General features: G+C 48.3%; 1 protein-coding gene across 2 annotated transcripts; it reads right to left on the reverse strand.

Annotated features, from left to right (window-relative positions):
- Positions 1-1101: 1101 nt before the first annotated feature.
- USP20 (ubiquitin specific peptidase 20) lies at positions 1102-20431 on the reverse strand. 2 transcript variants are annotated; one of them, XM_048325753.1, is made up of 24 exons: positions 20326-20431; positions 17212-17322; positions 16791-16844; positions 16060-16122; positions 15804-15935; positions 15069-15165; positions 14809-14878; positions 14113-14226; positions 12933-13011; positions 11177-11618; positions 10153-10290; positions 8837-8949; positions 8227-8399; positions 7663-7757; positions 7132-7165; positions 6873-6918; positions 6421-6601; positions 5851-5977; positions 5597-5766; positions 4885-4966; positions 4501-4609; positions 4049-4151; positions 3726-3797; positions 1102-3044 (listed from the first exon to the last, which is right to left on the reverse strand). In XM_048325753.1, exons 2-24 carry the CDS (start codon positions 17290-17292, stop codon positions 2884-2886), a joined length of 2736 nt encoding a protein of 911 aa, XP_048181710.1. In that variant the 5' UTR covers positions 17293-17322; positions 20326-20431; the 3' UTR covers positions 1102-2883. The 2 variants fall into 2 exon arrangements, with proteins under 2 accessions (XP_048181710.1, XP_048181711.1); XM_048325754.1 differs by lacking the exon at positions 20326-20431 and adding an exon at positions 19973-20225.
- Positions 20432-20482: the final 51 nt, after the last annotated feature.

Consider the following 20482-nt stretch of genomic DNA (forward strand, 5'->3'; position numbering starts at 1 on the left):
CCAATGCACGAACAGTTCTTTCAGCTCCCCTTTTTTTACAATTGATAAAGGGACCTGATATAAAAAAAGGGGGAAGTGATTTGCAAAGAGAACTGATAAAGAGTTCAGCACTGGCACTGGCTCCCAGAGCTGTGCTCAGAAAGCTGTTTGTCTCAGAGCTGCTCTCAGAGGTGTGCTCAGAAATGCCATGGCTGCCTCCAGTGGAGCTGGAGGAAAGCAAGGCTGCAGTCAGAGCTCAGATGAAATCAGGATGCAGAACTAACCTCGAGCGCTTCAACAGGCAGAGGATAACTTAGAGCAGAGTCAGGGCTTTGCCAGAGCAGCCCTGGAGCTGTTTGGACCCTGAGCAGATGCACCCCTGGGGAGGGCAGTTCTTGGTGGCTCTGGGAAGGTTTGGAGCTGTTCAGCTGTTGCTCAGGTAAGGGACTTGTTTTTAAGATCCAGGTTTGGGCAGTTGACTCCAAGCTGCTCAAGAACAAACTGCATGTTCTTATCACCCAGCTCCAGCTCTGCTTCTTCAGACATTTCAGGCTCCAGCTGAGGCTGCATCACTCACTGGGGCAGGGAATTCCTGCTGCTCCAGCCCCTGGGGCTGCTTTAGAAACTCTGTTAATTCCCAGTGCCAAGAGCCTGGTGTTCCCTGGGGAACAGGCTGCTGACATGTTACCAAGGGAGGGCAATGGACCAGCAGGGATATTTGGCCACACAACAGTGACAGGAAACTCTTGCAGAATCCTGGAACAGATCAATGAAACTTCAACTCCTTCCCTTGCAAGTTACTTCCAGGATAATAATGTGGTCAATGAGTAGCACATCCAGACCCCCGGAGCTTTCTGAGGCATACTCGGGTGAAATGGGGTTAATGAAAGGTGAAGGGAGGTCTGTGAGCAGAGACTAAAGGGGCAGGTGCCCTCTGTATGGGCACAGGATGGTTTAGTAGCCTCAGGCTCCTCTCGCTGCTGCCCAGAAGGATCTGTCCCCACACAGCCTCTGGTCAGGTGGAAGTTTGGATTTTTATATTTAATTTTTTAAATTTTTTCTTCCTTCACCACCCCACTCCCTGGAGCTGTCAGCCCCTCTCACCAGGCAAGGCAGGCCTTGTTGAATGCACATGTATTTATTGTACCACTTTCAGCACAAGGTCTAACACTGAAGCACAGGAGTGTCATTACAGTCTGTACAGCACCCTCTGGAACACAGACAACACGGACATGCAGCCCTGCAGGCTCTGCAGCAGATCCCAGGGCTGCTGCAGTGGGGAACAAAGACAGCTTGGAACAATGAGAATACCAACAGTGGCTCGTTCTCTGACCTCTCCTAGGGCCTGGCTGGGTCTAAACAAGCATCCCATGAACAGGATTGTAAAATTAACGTGCTGAATCAATTACAGACAATGTTTAAAGAAGTTGCTTTTTGCAACAAACACTTGATCAAAAAAAAAAAAAAAGTAAAAGAAAAAATAACATGAAGGCCATGTTTTCCTTCTCAAATTCTCCTGTCCTACCCCCTTCTATCTCTAAGTCAAGGAGCAGCCTTTCCTTTTCTCCCCCTTCTCCCCATTTTTCGTGAGGAGCTCAGGAGATCCCAGCTCCATGCAGTGTCTGGCACCACTAAGGCCAGACTTGCTGCTGTGTAATCACCCACACCATGAACCCACAGTTTGGTTCTTCTGGCCCTGGGAAGCAGCCCTGCCTTCTCTGCCTCCATTAAACTGCACTCAAAGGCTTGCAAAGATTAAACTCTTGCCTTGCTGCAAAATGAACAAAGTATTTTAAGAATAGCCCTGCTGAGGAAAGTGGAGTTTGGCCTTTTTTGCCTTCATTCCTGTCTCTGCTGCCTCCAGCAGCTGCTTCTTGGCTGCACTGGTGGCAGTAGATTGGGGAACAAATTCATTAAATGAGCCACTGTAAACAAAAAGGACATCTGGAATGACCTCAGCACACAGGTGGGGGCTTGTTTGCAGAAAGCAGCTCATTCCTAAAAAGCTGCTTCACCAGCCTGGGCCCTGCTCAGCCAGGCCCTCTCCCCAGCCCTGGGTGACCCCTCTGAAGGGGCTCTGTGTGAACAAAGGGGCCCCTCCTCAGCTTCACCCCCCTCAGCTTCTCACCAGCTGAGGGAGACACACAGGCTCATGGCAGGGTCAGTCTGAGGAAGGCTTTGGGAAGGAGGACTCACCTTCCAGCTTTGTTGTCCAAAAACGTGCTGAACATAGGAGATGAGACACAAGGAGAAAATAAAATTCTGCAGGACCATGAAGGTGTGGGTTTGGGAGTGAGAGGAGAAGGGAATAGCTTCTTTCCAAATTTCTTAGTTGATTGCAACTGAATTTACAAGAATTTGATAAAGAGCAAAACTAGGAAGTTGTGACAGCTGTGCACCACCAGCACAAAACCACAGGGAGACCTCATGGCTTTCCTCAGCCTCAAAAACAGGTTTCTCTGGTTGCAACACTGCCCGCTGGAAACATAAATAACATCTCATTATGTTTACATATTTGAGTTAAAAAGAAAAGTGCCAAAAGCAAAATCTGCAAAGGAGCAGAGCTCAGTGCACTGGGGACAAGCTGGGAGTGCTGGTTTGGTGTATGCTAAGGAAAGGGAGAGGGCTCAGGTCAGGACAGCCCTGTGACTGTGGCTGCAGCCTCAGACCACGGCTTCAGCCAGAGGTCAGGTGCAGGAGCTTTGTCCCAGTCTCTCCCAGCACCACCCCGTGCTCAGAGCCACGTGAAAGGAGGAGGAAGCCTGCCTGCCCCGGGAGTGGTGGGGGAGCTGCACACACCTTGAGTCCCAGAAAACGGAGGACGTTCGACCCCTCAGGATTCTCAGCCTCCCATCCCCCCACAGAGGTACCTGTGCCATCCCTGCCCTGCCCCATCCGCACAGATCACACCGCACGTGTCTCTGCTTCAATCTTCTGCTCCCCGTGGAGGTTTTCCAGTTCCTGCACCTGGGCCACGTTCTGTCTGATGGCAATCTCGGGGCCCCCTCCGTACAGGGTGCTTAGATAAACCCACGTCTCCTCGGAGATCTGCCCGTAGTCAGCACCTGGAAGGGACACCACCAGTAACCGGATGCACCAGTAGGGAAAGGTCAGGGCACCACAGCACCAGGATTTCCTCTCCAAACACCTCCCCTCGCACGCCCATCCCAAGAGGAGGAGACACCGCTGGTCCCCTCACAAAGCCCCTGCAGTGCCGCCTCCTGCTGGAAGCACCGGTGTGTCCTCCACTGATCCATGTCCCCAGGAACCACATCTACACATCGTTTAAATCCCTCCAGGGGTGGGGACTCCACCACTGCCCTGGGCAGCCTGTTCCAAACCCTGACAGCCCTTTCCATATAGAAACTTTCCTAATATCCAATCTAAACCTCGCCAGGCACAACATAAGGCTGTTTTAACTTTGAAAGGGGGACCACAACAGATGCTGAATGAAGACCACATCAAAAGCAACGCAAGATCAAAGCTCCAGCACAAAGGGGAATGGTGGAAGGGGCCTGGGGAGCAGCAAGGCAGGAGCTGGGGGTCTGCAGGAACCAGTCCCAGCAGCAAACTGGTCATGCAGGAGCTGCCACTAGAGAACTGGCTCACTCAGGGCAGGGGCTGGGTAGAGAACTGTCAATCCTCTGCAACACCATCTTGCTCTGTAACTTCATTAAGGACAGCCAGATCCAGTGGAACAGTCTCCACCTTTTAGGAACACCACAGGCAGCAAGCACCAGCCTTACCCTGCTTGACTTGCACGTGGCCACCTGGTTTCGTGAGGGCAATCTTGGTGTTGTCGATTGGTCCAGGCGGCTCTGTAGGAGAACAAATATGTCAAAAACCATCTGATTTCCTCATTGCCTCCAGATTCATCTACTTTCCTAACTTCTTCTATTTGTCATCTCTGTCCTGCCCTGGGGACCTGCAGGCAGCCCCAGTGGCTGGTGCCTGAACCCTGCCCAGCCTTGTCACCCCAGCCAGGGGCAGTACTCAGCCAGGATCCAGCAAATGGACTCGTTTCCATTCCCCCTCTCTCCTCTGACAGACCCCAGTGTCTGATCCTTACCGTTATCCTTGCCCTTGACAAAGGCCTCCCACTCCCGGAACCACTGCATGCTGATGCAGTAGATGACACTTGGAGACTCCTCTGCCTGGAAAGCCTTGTTCAGCTGGGAGAGCAGGAACAGAGATACAGGAAAGACTTAGTCATTCCTGAGATCTTGGGGAGGCCCTTCCATTAACTGTAAGGCAGCCTTGCCATTCTCCAGAAGAACCCCATGTAATTCCTTCCTCACACCCTGTTCCTGCTCACCAGAGCAGGCATGAGACAAGGATGGTTTCACACTTTCTGTCTGCACAGCATTCTCACCCCCCAGTTGCCCCTCTGCACTGGGGAACCCCCAGGCCAATCTCCTGGCTGTACTGTAGATGACGTTCTGGAAAACAGGTAGGAGTTTTCCAGGTCTCCATTTCCCACCCCTGCCCTTTGCCTTGCTTCCAGATGCTTCCCATGCCAACCTTGATGAAGGTGTCGATTTCGATCCTCCTGCGCTTGGCGAGGGCTTCGATCTCCACTTGGCAAATGGAGCACACGTACAGATGGTTCACAGCAGGGCCACCCCCAAACCTGGGCACGGGGAGAGGGAGCAGAATGGAGAACTGCAGCAGAGTGGAAACGCCTCCCAGCCCTGCACCCTACAGACAGGGATTTTTATACTACTCCAGACACTGGTGAGGGAGGTGCATCTGCAGCTGAGGGCACAGAGCTGCCTTTACTCAGCCACACTTTTGCTGTTCTGGCTTAGCTCTTGCTGTCCTTTTGGGACAGGAACTGATACTGTCCTGGCTTAGATCAGGACACTCTACAAATACGGGGAGAAAGAATGGAATGCCCATATTCACCTGTTGTAGAGATATTCCCACACGTTTTGGGGCAGAATCACAACCAGGTCATCAATGTAATGGTATTTATTAGGAGGGATCCCTGTGGAGGAAAGGCAAGTGGAAGAGTTAATCAGGGATCTCATTATTGCTGCATACAACAGACACAAATAAAAAGGCTGATGTTCCTTTCTGAGAACTCTGATTCCACAATATGCTTCCTTTGCTAATGGAAGACAGTCATGAGTTCATTAACTGTGGAGGTTTCTCAATCCACAGCCTCAATTTCTAATCAAGTGCCTCATTTCCAGTTTAGAAGAGAGATTTACAAACACTGAGTACTCCCCAGCACGGCTGATGAAGCAGCAGCAGAGTCAGATGTGCTATCAGCTCTCTTCCACAGCACGTGCTCCCTTCTCCAAACAAACCCCCGAGGGCCAGCCCTGCTGACAGGGTAACACAGATAAACCCAGCCCTATCTACTTTCTACAGGTTTGTTTTTAAACACAGAGAACTGAAAACTGTTGTTTCCCAGCACTACACATCCCCCCAGGCCACCAACCAGCAGCACAATGGGCAATTGTCTCATCCCTCCCTGAGCAGGCTGGAATTTCTGCCAAAGAGGATCCCACTGCAGCTTCCCCATATCAGGATGGCAGCTGGAGCTTTTTCCTACATTTGTTAACGCACCAGGAAGCACAAAAGGTGCTGCTCCCAGGTCCAGCAGCCTTACCTCCATGGGAGCACAGAAAGGTATGGTTGGTGATGGGCCCAGGCTCAGCAAAGGTGTTGAATTTATTGAGCCACTCTCGAGAGATGTAGAACTGGAGCAAACTGTGCTCCTTCATGCTGGCCAGGGACACGACCTTCTGACGCTCTCGCACAGCCTCCTCACTGCTTTTCCTGGAGCAAGGAAAGGAAAACTCCATTTGTGAAGTGCATTTCCAGGCGTTCTGTACCCAGGAAGGGGCTGAGGGCACAGCTCACCTGTAGAACAGCACATAGGCTTCTGCATTCTGCACCACGGTCTCGTGGACCTCGGTGACGTACTGGTCATCGAACTCGTACCACTGGCCATTGATCACGTTCTGGCAGTAGGCAATGTAGTGGCCACCTGGAACAGAAAGCACAGTTCTGCAGTGCAGACAGAAGGCAGGCCTGGGATAATGTCAGCAGCGCAAACAGGATTAGCTGCTGGCACAGAACAGAGAGAGAGACAAAAAAAAAAAGGATAATTCCTGTTCAGGCAAGCTTTGCTGGAGCAGCAGAGCCTGGCACTGTCACCCTGATTTCCCTTCCTTGGAAAGGCCTCTCAGCAAGACTGAACAGTGGGAAAGGGTTTGAGCCAAGCCCGTGGGGAGGGTGAAAGAGCTGCAGGGGATCTGTCAGAAACTGCTCAGTTCACTTTTCAAAGGGCAGAGGCTGCTCAGGCAGAGCACAGAATGGAGGGGGTCTTATGCTGCCCTTCAGCCCAGCAGAGGTGTTGGCTACTCCTGACCACACTCCTGCCTCAGTCACACTCCTCCCATCCTGTTCCTCCTCCAGGGAAGGACTTACTGCCAGCTGTGCCGTGGTGACAGATGACTGACAGGAGGTCGTAGGTGGTGATCTGGGACACACACTCCTTGGCGAGGAAAGGTCGCAGATCCAGCCCTTCCAAGGGGAAGGAGACGTGGCTGTTGATCTTGAAGGAATACATCACCTCGTGCCGGAACCGTTTCAAGTGGATGCAAAGGATCTAAAAGACCAAGGATAGAGGACATCAAAGGGCAGTTTTGCCACGGGAGCTCTGGGAGCACAGCACATCTCTGTGTGTCTGATCTTTGCAGGAGTTCTTTGCCTGTTTCTCATTAATCCTGCTGGCTCATCAGTTAGACTGAGAAAGTCTCTTCTGATCTAGATACAGGACTTTGCCACCAAAAAACCTGCTGGTTTTATTCTGCCTCTGGCCCCCTCACCTCTTCAGTGGCTGTTAGAAGAAAATTAGGAAACAAGGTGCTTTTACCCACCTCTGGGAGCCGGAGAACTTTGCAGTACTTCACTCCATTCCGCAGCCTGAGGGAGGAAAAGAAACGAGCTGTGAGGACTCTCTATAGCAAAGGCATGGCTGGGTCTTGCTTGCTTTGGAATCCAAGACAAATCCTGAATTCCAGCAGAAGAATTGACCAGGAAGAGGACACAGCAAAGTATCTGACAGCAGTACAGAGAAATAAAGTTCCAGAAATAAAACTCCAGACATGCAACACAATACAGGTAATGCCAACTTACTTCTTACACCGTTCACAGCTGTACATGTTGTCCCCTGTAGAGAGAGAAGAGAGCCATTATGCAGCTGCTCAGAGCATACGAGGCTGACACAGCGAGATTTCCAGACAGTAAGCAGATTAAGAGCCTTTTGGGCAGGCCAGGATGAGAAGAGATCAAAACAACTCCTCTCAGTAAGTGTAGGCAAGAAGGGGAAGCAGTCAATTAGCAGGAAAGTGCCCACCACCACACCTGAACAGCAAATGGTGTGAGTCTTCCAGAGCTGAAAGATGAGAAAGTGAAGAAACTGAGGAGCCACAGCACTCAGCCAGCCAACAGCTCTACCTGCTCCTCACTGAGGACACTCTCACCCAGATTTCCCACCCCTGAGCAGGTGGAAAAGTTCCCTCCTGCTCAGAGATGCTGAGCTGCCAACTTTCGGCACTGCCGGTCTCTAATGACACACCAAGGCAGGATCTCTAGGAGATTTAATCTGCCTTCAAAATGCATATGGAATGCTCCTCCATGCTGTCAGACCCCACCGAAAAAACTCACCCTTCAACTCATCTGCTGCAAAAAAGGCAGCAAGGCAATCCTCCAGTGTCACCACAGGACCCCAAAACCAGCTAGGGATACAGGACACCACAAATCTGCAAAGGAGAAGAGATTAAGAGTTATAAATAAAATAGCTGAATGCTTTGGCACACAAAACCCCAACTGGCTGATAAATTTCCTTCTAGCTGTAGGTCCTAAGCTCATCCCACATCCCAGAGGAGCAGAGAAAGCACAACTGCTCTCAGCTGATATTCCTACTCAAACTGGAAATTATTTGGAAAACTACACCAGGAATTAATTTGCTCTGGAGGGCAAGTCTGAGCTAAAGGCAGCAGTGAGGGGTGATCAGCTGCCTGAGAGCTCTCAAGGTGTGTGAGAGGTCTAGAGGAGCAGTAACAACTGGTCCACATGAAAAGGCTCCACCCTCTGTGAGGTACCAAAAGCTGCCCTCCAAGGAATGGTTCCAATTGACATTCCAATGTTAACACCACTGGTTAGGGACAGCTGCCTTCCAGCACTGCAGGGCAAATCCCAGAAAACAGAGGTCCTGCATGGGGAACACACCTCCGGATATACTCCATGATGAAAGCAATCCAGCCTTGCGAGGCATAGTTGTCCCCACACGCCCCTGTCTTAGCTGGCACGTTTTGGTAGATGGCAGAGTGCAGCTTGGCCAAGTCCTCTTTCCCTGGGATTGGGAGTGACAGGTCCTGGAACGTCTCCACTGTTGTAGAAACCTGGAAATATCCAAGAGGAAGAGGTCTGGGTTTCCCATGTGTGTAATGGAGCTGGGACCTGACCTCCATCAGCTTTTATCACTGCTTGGATTTTGTCTAGACTAGAAATGTGGGCTGGCAGCAGGAGCAACTCCCTGTGGCTAATTATTCTTCCCTGCTGTCAGCACAGACTTCTGTCATGGGTTTTGTAGCACTGGACTCAGTTTTCTAATGTGAATGTGATACTGCTGGGTCAACTCAGTAGCATGGATCAGCAAACAGAGAAACACATATCCTTGGCATGGCAGGTTTTCACACCTCCCCTGCCATCCCCTATCACCATTTTAGCAGGTGCTGCATCCCACAGGGTTTGGAAGAGCAGCACCGTTCCCTAGGAAGAGATAGATCTACAAGCACAAAGCCTGTGCTGGGTGACTGGGAGGGCCCAGGACACTCACTCTGTCGCAGGTGAGGCACTGCACCAGGCTGAGGATGGAGCCATCAAAGATGTCGGAAATGACACTGCGGTAACGGAGCTCTTTCTTCTTTTTCCCAGAAGCCTGCATTTGGGCTGGAAAACAAGGAATGGCCCTCTCAGTCTCACAACTCCACAGAGTCACACAGCTACACAAGAACACGGGACAAGCATTGTCCTGATGTTCAGACCCCATTCCAGGGACATGGTGAGGCAAGGTGTGAAAGGACACAGAGGACTCTGCTGCTGTGTGTGGTACAAGGGGAAGGCAGCCAACTGAACCAACACCAGTCAGCTCTCAGGAGGCAGAAATTGTTGTACTGGAACTCCTGTTTCCATCCTTTTACGTGTTTAGAAGCCTGGCCCTGCCACAGACAGTCCCTGGTTTTCTGAGGTCTTGTGACATTTTGCTCCAAGCTTTGCATTTCACTTCCTCTCCCCCTCACCTGCCTCAGTGCTTTGTCCTTTTTTTTCCCCCTCTGACATTTACCACGTGTTCCCCAAGTGTCTTGCACTGGAGAGGACTCTCCACAGCAGGGACTGGCCAAATGCAAGGTTTTGTTTAACAACAACCCTGTCCCCACACACACGTGCAGGAAGACAGAGTGGATTTCATGCAGCCAGAACATCTGCAGCTGTGCTGACCTCAGCCAAGGGGCTGAAGAAAGAATGTCCTCATGGAGCAGCTGGAGGGACAGTGGTACAAGCACAAGCCATTGTGTTTGCGGACTATGTAGCGTTGAGGGATTTTGATTTGCAGTTTGCTTTGGGATGAAGGGACCAGTTTGATAACAACACAAGCCAGGCTCCATTCTGCAGCCTGACAGTGCTCCCAGCACTGCAGGGACATCTGCAGCCCTAATTCCATTCCTGTGAGCCCAAGATGTCCAAGAGGCAGGAAGCTCTGTCAGTAACAGCATCTTACAGTTCTCTGGCCCACATGCCATGAAATTCAAGTCTGGCAGACAAATGTTTATGTATCTCCACACACCCCTAAAGGGACAGAGCTTGTACCTGGGACTTCTGAGCCATTTTACTAAGGACAAATGCAGCACACAGATGCAGACATGGATCATTGCAGGCTCCAGTGTAAGAACACATTAGAACAACGCTGTGCCCAGAGCTTGACTTCATCTGCAGGTTTACTGTAGTCTTTGCCAAATACTATTTTAGAACACACTGATGTCCAGGGCAACCAGCACTTCTTACATCCGTTAATCAAGAATCATGATGGATTCCTTCTCTCCCCTCCTCTACATGCTCCCCTCTTTGCCTCCCAGCAATCCCTCTTTGCACTACCTTTCTTGAGTATGTAGGAAGGTCCCAGCCTGGCAGGACTGGAGCGGGGAGGACTGCTGGAGAGCTTGGAGTGCATTTCATGATGGACTGGACTGCAAGGGCGCGAGGAGCAGCGCACATAGGCATCATTGTCAGGTTCTGTTTGGGAAAATGGGGAGGGAAAAGGCACTGGTGAAAACTCCAGTTATGAAAGGCAACCCCACTGCAATCCACGTCAGCCCAGCTCTGTGTTCCAGCACAGAATCTTTCCCAAAGGCACAGTTCAGTGTCCATTAACTGTCCTGCTTGCACAGGCTGGCAGACACAGCTCCCTCAGTCACGGGTGAGAGTGCATACGGAGCTGTACCCAACAGCTAATAATTACATACTAAAAAAACCCCCAAAAACAACCTGCCTTTTTTTCACACTTGTGACTAATTAGTTTTTGCAGCTTGCTCCTGTAGCCCTAATCCACACAAACAGCATTTCTGCCTTCAGTGCCAGCTGGCAGAGTAAGACTCTTACATAAAGAAGCGTTGAAAGATCAGATATGTTCAGCTTGAGGTGACTCCACACTGCTGCTCTTTTCTTTTCCCTGAGACACAGAAATGCTCAAACTGTGCCTCTTCCTTTTCTCTCCCCAAAGCCCACAGTCCAACATTAGCAAATACCTACTGCCATGCCTTTTCCACAGCTAATATTTCCCCAGGCCAGCGTATCAAATAAAGAGATGTACACATACCAAACCTTTTTTCTTAAAAGGCATCAATACAGTGTTTGCAGGCTTGGCAGAGGCAGCTCTCACTGCTGTGCCTTTACTCAGCTCACAGCCTGGCTAAGCACCTCTCTGGCTCACCAAGTACACTTCCTTACAGAAGCAATTGTGCACAAAGGCAGGGACTGAGGAAAGCCTTGGATGCAAAATCTTTTGAAACCCAGAGAAGGAACAATCACATTAAGTGTTTGCCACTGCACTACGCCACAGTCCCTGTGGAGGATGGTAACATGTCTTCCTGGAAATATCCCAACTGGAAGAGGGGTATACCTGGTGTCCTACATGGACTGGCAGGACGGGGAGCTGGCAGCATCTCAGGTGAGGCTCTGCCATCAACTGGCATCATTGTAGTATCAACATCTGCATCCTCATCCACCTGCTCTGAGTTGCTGCGCCGATGACCGCAGGAGAACTTTCTGTCCTTCATCCTCTCTTTCTCTGAGATCCCTCTCCCTGCTTCATCCTGGATCAGCAGCTCTGTCTCTGCCAGGGAGCTGCTGCCCATGCTCCCTGAGGTCCGACTCTGGCCCTCTCCTTCACCCCTGTCACTGCTGGAGTCACAGGAGAGGAACTCGTCCTCTGAAGGGCTTCGGTCGCCCTCCCGCTTGTCCTCCTGGTCACTGGTATCCAAATCCCTCGTCTCTGCAACAACGGGTTCCTTCAGTTCTTCATGGAGCTGATCCATCAGGCACCGCAGGAACTCCTGGGTGTCCTGAAAACCAAGAGTCCATGTCAGTATCCAGCTGGAAATGGGGCAAATGAGAGGGGCAAAAGAGGAGGTGGCTCCATTCACAGCTGATTCCAAGAGTGCCCACAAAGGTGAGCCCGGTCTGCAGCGCACAGACTCAGCTAAAGCAGGGCCACACACCAAAGAGCTTGTCTGCTACAGAAATGCTTTAACTCCTAAATAATTAAAGGCCTAATTTTTTTATCTGAATATCTTCAGCTGAAAGGCATTGAAAAACCAGAGAACAGCTGTAGAAGGCGAACCAGGAGCACATTTTTCAGGGGTTTGCCTCAGAAAATAGGGAAAAAGCAAGGAGAAACCTGATAAGAACAGCAGGCCCTGGAGAACAGACTCCTACCCACAAATACATTTTATGAACACTGACTTCTGCTCATGGCAAGCCATCTCTTAGAGAGAGCAGATAAAAATCTTTAATAAACAGGGAGTGGAACCAGAAACCCAAGGCTATACAGTCTAGATGCCAGCTCCTACATCCATAATACATGGTAAAAGAGCTGATACATCGGCTTCAAAGGAGCTGCTGGAAAGCAACGTGGTATTTTGACAACTCCAGAAAGTTAATTACGACATTTCAGTTGTTTTATGAAGTTTGGCTTTTAGCCTGCCCTGCCTACCTTTCAAATTTATCTCTTCAGATCAGTTTTCCAATCCAACGTATTTCACATCAAAGACAAATACAGAAGTTCTTTCATTAATCATTATTTTTATTCTCTGTTTTGATTTCTTGTCACTATCACAGTTTTGATGTACTGTCACTTCTCTAGTAAATTTTCTAATCATAGTTTGTTGTTTACATATTATTATGAAGAACAAACAGAAGAGCTACGCTGATAAAGACTTCAAAGGAAAAAAAATAAGGATACTACCTTTAAATAAGACTTAAGTTTGCTGTATTTCCCCAGAAAAAGAATATAGAACATTCATATCTTTTTAGTGCAGATTTATCCAGGTTCCTCAGCTTTGACATGAACAAATAATACCAAACTCTTATAGAGCAGGTATCAATAGATCTCAAAGCTGTTTATAAAGGATTTGACCACCATAATTTCAGACATGAGCAAGCTGACACAAGAAAATGAACTGATTTGGTACCAACAAGCCAGAGGCAAGCCTGGAAAAGAATCCAGGTCTCCTAAATCCCACTCAAATGCTCTATCAGATCACTGATATTGACACAAAAAGGCCAAGGCCCCCGAGCTCAAGCTCCTCCTTCTGAACACAAGCACCACAAATTCCCACCATCTTTGGAATAATGGCATGGGTTTTTTCAGGCCCCACCTGCTGTGCATAGCCTCGGAACATGGGATTGACAAGCTTAATTCCGTGGGATAGACTGCTTGGAACAACATAACTCGGGCTGTTCAGACATGGAAAAAGAAAAAAGAAAAAAGTCAGTTTGCTTATCGGGCCTGGAGCCAGTTTGTCTAACAGGCCGTGACAGAGGGTGTGCTGTGCAGTTAAAGAGAACAAAAGATAATTATGCACCTGCAAAGCCTGGGCAGAGATTTCTGCATGAGCTGGATGACAAACACACCAAGAGACAGAAAACACCTTGCAGTCATTCCAGTCTGTCCTTCCAGAGAGACCCTTCCCCAAAACACATTTCACTTACAGCTCTGTCACACTGAGTGTGAAAGTGATTCTTTCCAGAACAGGATTTGGCAATTAGTTACTTCATTTGATTTTCCAGCACCATGTCTGTCTCAAAATCTGGGCAGGCTGAGGTAAATCCAATCAATATTAAAAGGACATGATATTGCTTCAAAGCCTGCAGCCTCCTCCTCCACAGACACAGTTCACCTTGTTCCATATCTTACTTATTCCTTGTTAATAATGAACTTGAGACAAACATGCAATGCCATTTAAATTCCTGTTTTGATGGCTTTTAATTGATTGCACAGAGCAGACATCATCAGATTTAAACAGAGCTACATAATTTTGCACTGTCCTTTGAACTGGTCTAGAATTTGAACCAATAGCAAATGTTTCCCAAAATGTCACCTCATTTTCCACTCTATTCAGTAAAAATCTCTGAATCACTTTTTCCATCCAAATCATCAATTCCTCTGCTAATCAAGAGCAGTGCAATTAAGTGCTGGTCACTGAAGTCCACGTAAAACACTTGGAGATAGCCCCAAGTATTCCCTTACTCCATCATTTTTTCTTCATTGCCAACAGGGGAATTACATTTTTTAAAAAGTCTTCCTTTTAAAAATTGTAATGTTAAGAATGAATTCTTCTCACTGACATCAATGTGCCCATTTTATCACCAGCAGCAGGACATGGGATCTCCTGGATCCAGGGAAATTCTCACATCCCCATTCACGCAGGGGGTGAAATGACTGCCTCAGACAATGCACTTGTCCCCGAGGATCAGATTTCCTCTCTGCTGATGCCAGACCTCAGGACTAACACCCCTCTGAAACCTGGCCAGTTTACATCAGGGGCCACCACGCACCGTTTCTTGTGCCAAACCTCAGACACCAACTTCTGGTAACTTTTGCACAGGGCAGGTTTCTTATCCGTACGGACCAGTCCACCACATTCCAGGAAAAACTGTGTGAGAGGTGGGCTACAAGAGAAGGAAAAAGAGAAGAATTCAGCACACAGAAATTTCCCCTGTGCTTCTATTTATTTATCAAAACTTCATGCAGGCCTTATCAAAAGCATGCTTAAGGTACTGATTTTAAACCAAGGAAAGAAGTGATTCCAGATGCAGACGTGACTCCTCACTTGAAACAAATGGAAAAGGCTGATCTGAACCTGTTCGCAGTACAAAAAAGATCCTGGAATTAGTTTTCAGCAGGATGGCTAGAGAATATTTTAGGATATAGGTTGTTAGAATGATATCAGTGGGGAGAATAAAGAGATGTGATATGGCTTTCCCTGGGATAAATAATTTCTGTTGCAACAGAAATGATGAAGTTTTACTTCAAGCATTCATTTAAACGTGAGTCTTGTACATAGCCACGAGCTGGCTGATCACTCAATTTCCTACTGTAACACTTCTGTTACCCTAAAAGAACACTATCCTCTTCTGTCCCCAGCCTGGCTAATCCCTCTTTGCAAGATTCATGAAGGTTTCAGATCAGAGGTGATACTTTTGGTATTTAGTGAAGTCAGTTAAGACAACACTGAAAGCCCTAATACCTACCAGTTTGAGAGAGCCTGAAGTGCTGCATTCATGTAGCAGGAGTTCCCAAGATTTTTCATTCCAGTAAGGCCTAAAGCACAAACAAGAGAGGGATGAATCACTTTCCAGATGTGCTGCTTTCTATAGTCCTCCCTGAGGAGAGGGAATCCAGCCCTTTCTAGGCAGTCTCCACAACCTGCTGCCAGGAACCCTCTCAGTGCAGGTCCTACAGACTGCAGAGTTGCCCTGCCAGCCCTTTAATCAACTCAATGCAAAGTTACCTCTTGGTTTCAAATCATCATCCTCTGATTCAGATTCGCCTTCATCTGCCACTGCAATCGGAACAGCTTTTAGAGGGTGAGCAGGCAAAGGAGAATCCTAGATTAAAGACAGAGAAATAAGCATCAGTCAGAGGTCTGCTTTGAAAGATGAGCTGTGAGAGATATTATCTCACACATAAATCAAGCCAGCCTTCAAGAAAAGTAGTAGGAGAAGGAAGAACAGGTTGCACTGTCTACCCTTCTCACTGAGCCAGCAGGGAGTAGTTATAGTGCCATTACTGCTTCCAGTACAGGTGATAAGAAGCATCAGGAATGAGCGGCAGTGTCAGAAGCACATGGTGTTTCTGGTCTGACAGCTGAAATTTCCATGGGCCATGCATTGGAAATGAAAATGTGACAGGTTCTTCTCACATGCAGACATCCCATTGTAAAGGCTAAAAATAAAGTCAGAACGGATATTCAAGTCATAGAATCATAGCGTCACAGAATGGTTTGGGTTGGAACAGACCTTAAAGGTCATCTAGTTCCCACCCCTAAGTCATCTGGAAGTCTTTCTGCTGGAAGACCCTGTAAGACGGGGCTAGTGGTCTTCTGGCTACGGGCAGCCACTTTCAGTGAAGGTATCCCTGTCACAGCAAATGCTGCACCATGGCAGAAATCACTTGGCTAATGTTACACCAGGCAAACAAAAACCCTGCCAAGCATTCAGCTCTGCCCTGTGTGACACAGACCCACCGGCTCAGGGAACTTGACGGGGGGTGATGGTGGGTGAGCTGCCAGGCGCTGCTCCAGGAACACCTCCTTCTCACAGGCATAGCACCACACACGGAACGTGGTCAGATTCACCGTCAGGTTGTGCTTCTTGGCCTGGTAATTAAAAATGAAGTAACAGATCTCCTCTGGTTTGAGTTGGAGCACAGGACTACCAGAACATGGAACAGGGAAAATCCAGCTCTGTCTGTTTAAATGTGGGGGACAGAGAAAAGCTCACCTGTGCATGAAGTGTGCTGTGGTCAGCAAAGGACTCCCCACAACCAACATAAGGACAACCAATCTAGAGAGGGGAAAGAGCCAAAGCACAATGAGCACATCAAGTTAGACCCTTTAGAAAACAGTCTGCAACTCCAGTCCCAGCAGCAGCAGCAACTTCAGAATTCTCTTGCCAGCTTGCTAACCTGCTTTTTATTCAGGGTCCAGAACAAGATGGAAATTTAGAATTGATGAAAATTTAGAAATTATTTAAGAAAGAAAACCTGGAACCAGGTTTGCACCCAGGCAAAGTCTCTGTTCCAAGGCCATTGCTCCAACAGGGATCTCATCTGAGCAGCCCCAAGCCTGGGCATTCCAGTGTAAAAATAAACAGTCCCTGCCCACCTGCATGTCCCAGGGCATCCCCTCCCTCCTCACTTCCAAGGTGTCACCCTGCAGCCCCTCCACAGGTGCCAGCAGAGGCAGCACCCAGCCAACAGCCAACACTGGGCAGTTCATTCCTTCCTCCTGGGAATAGCAAGGGCAATCCCCTACAAGGAGTGAACTGTTACATCTTGTCAGATTGTGACAGTATTACCCTTTCACCTAGAGAGTCTCCTCCCTGGAATCCATCAAAAAACAGTATATAGCTCTACTGTGAACCCCTTCTTTGCTTCCCACTCTTTTTTTTCAGTATAAATGCTATTTGAGTGAAGTCCCACCACATCATGCACACAAACAAGCCATTTTTACCTGAAGACAAGCCCAGAGGTTTGGTCCCACAGCTCCACAAGACTGGCAAGTTCCCTGCATATTCAAGATAAAAGAAGGTTTGTTAGCTTGATTGGTTTTTAAGTAACCAAGTCCTTGAAGACTGAGAAACTTCTCGATGACATAGCCCAACCTTCAGCTCATAGTATTTCATTCCTTAACACCACTCTTCCAATCAAATACACAATTGCAGCATTTTAGCTAAGTGACACATTCAAGCAGGATAAAATGACAGTGATAAATATGTGGGGTCACAGAGGGTGAATTTATGGGACATGTGGGTACATCAGTGGGGGAAGGAGATTTTCTCTCTGGAGACAGGCAGCATTTACTTCAAAAAGCAAACATGCAAATCCATGCGCAACAGCTAAAAGGGAAAGGACTGAGAGCCACAACCCTGTACCTTGGATTTGAGCAGCAGATCATCCCTGGTCACCTCTCCTATGGAATCCAGGTGAGGACAGATGTCCCTTGTATCCCCCATTTTCACCAACACTCATGTGAGGAGGGTTTCCTAGGACAAGAAAGGATGGTTCCTTTCACTACATGTCAAACTTGTTCTCATGATTGTAAGAAGATACCTGGGCATGTTTTGCATATTAGAATTCCTTATCTATCTTTAAGGTTCAGAGATTGAAACAAATCTAAACCTGGAGCCCCACAAACTGGCACAGTCTGGCCCCACTGCTGAGTGGCTGCATTGTGGTATTGTAGGGAAGGAGCAAAACCATGGGGAGGAGAGGGAAACACACAAATAAAGCTAATAATCCATATCATGGAATGTGCCTTCAGAAATGCAGGGAGGTGCTTGGCACACAGGCACAGCTTCAGCTGCAAAGATGTAAATCTAATTAGCTCATTTGCATGAAACTCTGATGAAAAGTGAAAGGTGCTGCAGCCCATGACACCAGTACTTAGCCTGTGGTGTCTCTGAGCTTCATGCACCCAACTGTGCTGATCTGAATCTAACATTTCATTGTTACACTACTTCATCAAACATTAAAAATATGATTAGCTCTAAATGAAGCTGGGCAAGAGGGAAATAGACTTAAATGAACTGTAACACCGATAAGCAGGCTTCAGTCTCTGAGGAATTTACCATTTCATGGGGAGATTTTTAACAGTATGAGCCACATAACTCAAAGACTGTACAAAACATAACACACTGTTCCACCCAGCTCGTACATCCAAGCAAGGCAAGAACAGATTATTTCATAGCTTATGAACACAATCAACACTTTCATGGTGGTCCATGGATATGTAAAAGACTTTAAACATGTCTCAGTAACATGAAGCTATAAAAAAAATGGAAAGAGTTTGTGTTTCTTAAGCATAGTTTAAATAACCTTGCTCATGGCTGTTAAAAAAATAGAAAAGAAGATAAGTGATATTAATAGCACAGACAAGGATCCAAAATATTACAGTTGGCTGGAAATGAAGCAGATGTGAAGAGCCCACATCATTGCAACAAAGAAGTGGAAAAATCTGATGAACTTGATGTTAATGACTCCAGCAGCAGCATGGCTGCTACGCTTTTTTTTCACATTTTGAGGACATTTGAAACAATTCCCAGTGTTATCTGGTCTGAATCACTGACAGTAGGGAGAAAAGAAAAAAAAAAATTATAAATAAATACGCCATATCAGTAACACTTATCTTGGGAGTGGAAAAGCTTGCCTAGCACCTTGTCTTGGCAGAAGATAAACCTCAAGGATAATTTTACAATGTTTTCCCAGCACTCTTTAGAACTGAATAAACTGATGGGAGGAGCAAAGGGAGAAGAAATCATATGTGCGTGGTAGAAAACACCACAGGGGTGCTGACCTGGATCTCAGTAACCTGTGAAGAGATGCTTAACAAACAACAGAGCAATTTCATGCAGCTTCACAGAGAAGGAAAGCAGCACCGTGTAACACATGTTGATTTAAAAGACAAGTGACAAGAGCACAGTGGCTTTGACTAATGCATAAAACTGGGACATTTCAGGCTCTGAGTTCTCTCATCAAAACCGACCCCTTTGCCCAAATGCATCAGCTGGTCCAATTAAAAAGAAAAAAGTATCAACATTACATTTGCTATTTCACTATCCTTGATTTCTTATCTCTCTCTCCCAGATGTTTCCCAGAAAATCTAACGAACAAAATACTGTTTTTAAATTAATTTCAGACCCCATATCTTCACCAGCTTAAGGTAATTGGGAACTGGTTTTGAAGCACACTTTGTTAAGTAGAGTCTTGTGGATGTGGATGGCTTCAGTGCATTCTGTGGGACCACCCCTCTCCTCAAAATTAAAACCATGCCTTTAGACTTTCCTGCACTGGGGTGCTGATCTTCCCACACAGGGCTTCCCTTTCTGAACAAAGCAGGGAAAACCTAGTTTTTGCCTCTCAGCCCTGACAACACACACCAGAAAAAGGTTTGTGACTGTTCAGAAGGAAATATTCAACTTCTGCCTTCCCACGACTCTGCCCTAAGAGCTGGCACACACAGCTCTAATTCTGCTCAGGAAACCAGGAATTTCATAAAAGCACTGCCAGAGAGCTGAACTGTGCTTGTCAAAATGTACTGCGTATGGTGGGAAAAGAAGTTACCCTAAAACAAGTCCTTCAGCCTGTCTTTCTCAAGCACCGCTGTGGGAGAACAGCACACGAACATGTCAGAACAATTCCTCCGTAACTGCAACCTACTTTCAGTCGCTTCAACTGCTGCCAAACCCAGCGTCTCTGCCTTCTACAGGAACACATTTCTTGGTTTTGGTTGGTTGTTTTTTTTTTTCTTAAAACAAGTGTGTGGTTTTGTACCAAAGCTAGAGCCAGCTGTCAAGAGTTTCAGATCCATGCAGGCTGACATTCAGTGGAGCAACTGCACAAATAAAAGAAATCTTTGCACCGTTCATCCACAAAACAACTACCAGGTCTGGTCTTGCATAACCTACTAAGAGAAGGAAGCCTCTGCAGTTGTTCTTGGAGACATTTTATACTTGAGATACTGAAAAAAGACATATTTACCGAACTGCCCTACTGACAAGGCAGAAGCAGAAAGCAGGTGCTCCTGGCTCGCAGCTGCATCAGGTATGGGAAAAACAGGAGGTTTGTGTGGAACACGCAAAGGAGAGCAGGTCTGAACACTGATTTATTACGGCAGGTCACAACACAACGACTCACCTAGAGATTTAGCTTTCAGGCAAAAAACACCTGCGGGATATCCCCCCTTGCCTGCTACGTCGCTCCTCAAGTGCAGCAGACCCCCAAAATACAAGTCCTCTCCTGACAGAGGCTACAGCTGCTGGGCACGAGCGAGACTGAACAGAAACAGCCTGAAGCCGCAATGTCCCGCTCCCGGGGTCGGCACCAGACCCTGGGGCTGCAGGGCCGCCCCAACGCCGGGGCACGACAGGACCGGCCCGGAGTCCCCGCGGCCGCTGCTGCTGCATCATCCCCGGCGCGGCCCGGCCGCCCTCCCTCCGCACAGCCCCGCGGCCACGGCCCCGCCGCCCCGGCCCGCGGCCCTCGCTCACCTGCGGGATGCCCGGGGCGTCGCCGCCCCCGCCCCAGGCCGGGCCGCCGGGAAGGGCCGCGGGCCCCGAGCAGCGCGGGGAGGCGGCGGAGGAGCGGCGGGTGCCGCGCAGGCCGGGGGAGGAGCGGGGGCCGGGCCCGGCGGGGCGGGGCGGGGAG

Source organism: Corvus hawaiiensis, chromosome 21 (assembly GCF_020740725.1).
Source record: "Corvus hawaiiensis isolate bCorHaw1 chromosome 21, bCorHaw1.pri.cur, whole genome shotgun sequence".
In the NCBI taxonomy this organism is placed as follows: domain Eukaryota; kingdom Metazoa; phylum Chordata; class Aves; order Passeriformes; family Corvidae; genus Corvus; species Corvus hawaiiensis.